This window comes from Triticum dicoccoides, chromosome 4A, assembly GCF_002162155.2.
Source record: "Triticum dicoccoides isolate Atlit2015 ecotype Zavitan chromosome 4A, WEW_v2.0, whole genome shotgun sequence".
NCBI lineage: Eukaryota > Viridiplantae > Streptophyta > Magnoliopsida > Poales > Poaceae > Triticum > Triticum dicoccoides.
The window spans coordinates 679,422,079-679,424,973 of NC_041386.1; the positions used below are offsets into that span (position 1 = coordinate 679,422,079).

Consider the following 2,895-nt stretch of genomic DNA (forward strand, 5'->3'; position numbering starts at 1 on the left):
TATACTAAACATATCCTTATCCCGTATGAATTTTCATTGATGACAACAGGAACGGAAAGAAATTCTAAAGAGATTTTAGTCTAAACATATCCAAAGCCGGTTGATAAGTTTCCAAAAAAAACAATCGATCAAGAGTGTGTTTCCTGTCTATTTTGTATCCTCTGTAATGTATCAGGACATGCTTTCACACCAACGGTTCCATATTTAGACGGAATACTAGTACACACCAGGATAAGGCGTCAATAAATCTTTACCTTTTTCATTCCTCATTCTAAATAGATTGACACATGAAACATACCAGTATATATATATGCCCATATATGCATCCAAAGATTCATCGAGCAAGCAAGTAAACACTCCAGCCTACCATTGCACCCATCCCACAACTTTGTCAACTCTTCTCTTTGAAATGGAGAATGTTGTAGTGTTGGTTGTTGGCGCTGGGCCAGCAGGCCTTGCAACAGCAGCATGCCTTAGCCAATTCTCAATTCCTTATGTAATTGTCGAGCGTGAAAGTTGCAGCGCGTCGCTTTGGCGCAACCGCGCCTATGATCGCCTAAAGCTGCATCTTGCAAAGGAGTTCTGTGAGTTGCCACACATGTCATACCCACTAGATGCTCCAACATACATACCAAAAATGTTGTTTGTGAAGTACTTGGATGACTATGTTGAGCGTTTCAATATTCAACCCAAGTATCTCACTAGTGTGGAGTCATCCACATTTGACGATGACGAAAAATGTTGGTCCATCGTGGCACATGACATGGCAAAGAGCACAATAGTCAGGTTCACAGCGAAGTTTCTTGTTGTGGCAAGTGGTGAGAACAGTGTAGAGAATATTCAAATGATCCCCGAACTGCAAAGTTTTCTGGGTGATGTCATCCACTCCTCAAGCTTCAAATCAGGCAAGAGCTACTCTGGCATGAATGTATTGGTCGTTGGATCTGGCAACTCTGGAATGGAAATTGCTTATTACCTTGCGGCCCATGGTGCCAATACTTCAGTCGTTATACGAAGCCCGGTATGTACACGCGCTATATATTATTTTTTGACCTGGAAACACTAGGGAATCCCCCACCCCCACCCTACGGGCACTATATATTTTCAGTGGGTACATTGCAATTTCTTATTATAACCACCACTAGATGGATGCAATTTTTCAGAGTTATTACTAGAAAGTATTTCATGGTATAGAGCGATAGACTATTTTTATTACATGCACAAACAACTAAGCAATTAGACGAACTACAATGAAAAATTAACTCTTGAAAGAAGATGATTCTATGAAATTTTATTCGATGATGCAGGCTTCAAAAGAGATGTGACAAGTTTTGTGGTTGCAGATTCATGTAATGACAAAGGAACTAATCCGGTTGGGGATGACACTTGCTCGCCGCCTTCCACTGAATCTAGTGGATAACCTCCTTGTGATGGCGGCAAATTTAATATTTGGAGACCTGTCGAGGTATGGCATTAGAAGGCCAAAAATGGGTCCAATGACCCTCAAGTCAAAAACGGGTCGATCCGCTGTTATTGATGTTGGCACTGTTGGGTTAATCAAAAAAGGTATCATCAAAGTAAGTATATCTTAACATGACATAAATGTCATAACATATGTTGTCTTTATATGCCAAGTTATCAATATTCTATTCTTCTCCTTCAGGTACAGGGGAGCATTAGTAAGATCACGGGCGATATAGTTGAATTTCAATGCAGTAAAAAGATATCATTTGACGTGATTGTGTTTGCAACTGGATACAAAAGCACAGCAAATATATGGATGAAGGTAACAACATCGATGTTTGAATATGTCTGAGTTTGTTTTCTTGGTGCAACAATTGTTAAATCTGCTAACAAGTTCTATGTTATTTTTTTATCCTAGAATGGTGAGAGCATGTTAAATGGCAATGGACTACCCATCAAAGAATATTCGAATCATTGGAAAGGTGAAAATGGGCTCTACTGTGCTGGGTTAGGAAGGAGGGGATTGGCTGGTATTGCAGCAGATGCCAAGAATATCGCCAATGACATCAAATCAGTGATAGGCGCTATGTCCAGCTAAATTATCAAACAGTGAATGCGTCTTCGACAATGCGATGCCTTCCATCACTGGGCTCCTCAACAAGATCAAGGATGAGATCCAATGATGGGCTAAGGCAGGGGCACAAGGCCCGCGGGTTGTTCTGCACCAATCCTGGGATGTCCACTGTGTTGTATGATGTACTGTAAAATTAACCTCCTAGGAGGACTATAACTTCCCCCCATCCTTCCAATGCAATGAACCGAAAAGGTCATTTGCGTTTTCTCGATTTGTTTGTTTATCTTTTACATGTAGTTTACCAGGGCTAGTGTGCTAGACGGTTGATTCTTTGAAAAATCTATCCACCGCCACCTGTGTATCTATCTTCATCTATATTTGGTAGAACTAGATTTTTTCTTATGCCAAGGTTCATATGTGCCAGGGACTAAGCATTACTTTTATAATATAATCAAGGGATTTATACTCACATGGTGCATAGAGCTTTGTAATTTTTATCGAACAGTTACCTACAGTATTTTATTTACTTGAACTTACACATGCAGAAGTCATCCCCTTGAACACGATGTTTAACAACAAGGGACTAACTGCCCACGAAAAAAAACAAGGGACTAAGTGTAATTAATACAAGGACAATGCTACACCTACGTAAACTAATCTATGTATTTTACGTAATGTGCAACGTGGACACTATGGGTTGGATATAAGAGGATTGGGGGGGCACCTCCCTCAAAATCAGGGGGAGAGAATTATTGTTAGAAAGTCTATGTTATACACCCCTCGTATAAAGGGTAATATAGACTTTTGCCTAATCATTGTATACGTTGTATAGGACTAATTTAGAAACGGGCACACAC

At 40.1% G+C, this 2,895-nt stretch overlaps 1 protein-coding gene across 1 annotated transcript; it reads left to right on the forward strand.

The window, feature by feature from the left end:
* Positions 1–409: 409 nt before the first annotated feature.
* On the forward strand, positions 410–2,062 carry LOC119289710 (probable indole-3-pyruvate monooxygenase YUCCA11). The gene is made up of 4 exons (XM_037568960.1): positions 410–1,021; positions 1,344–1,577; positions 1,664–1,735; positions 1,883–2,062. The coding sequence occupies exons 1-4, from the start codon at positions 410–412 to the stop codon at positions 2,060–2,062; spliced, it is 1,098 nt and encodes a 365-aa protein (XP_037424857.1).
* Positions 2,063–2,895: the final 833 nt, after the last annotated feature.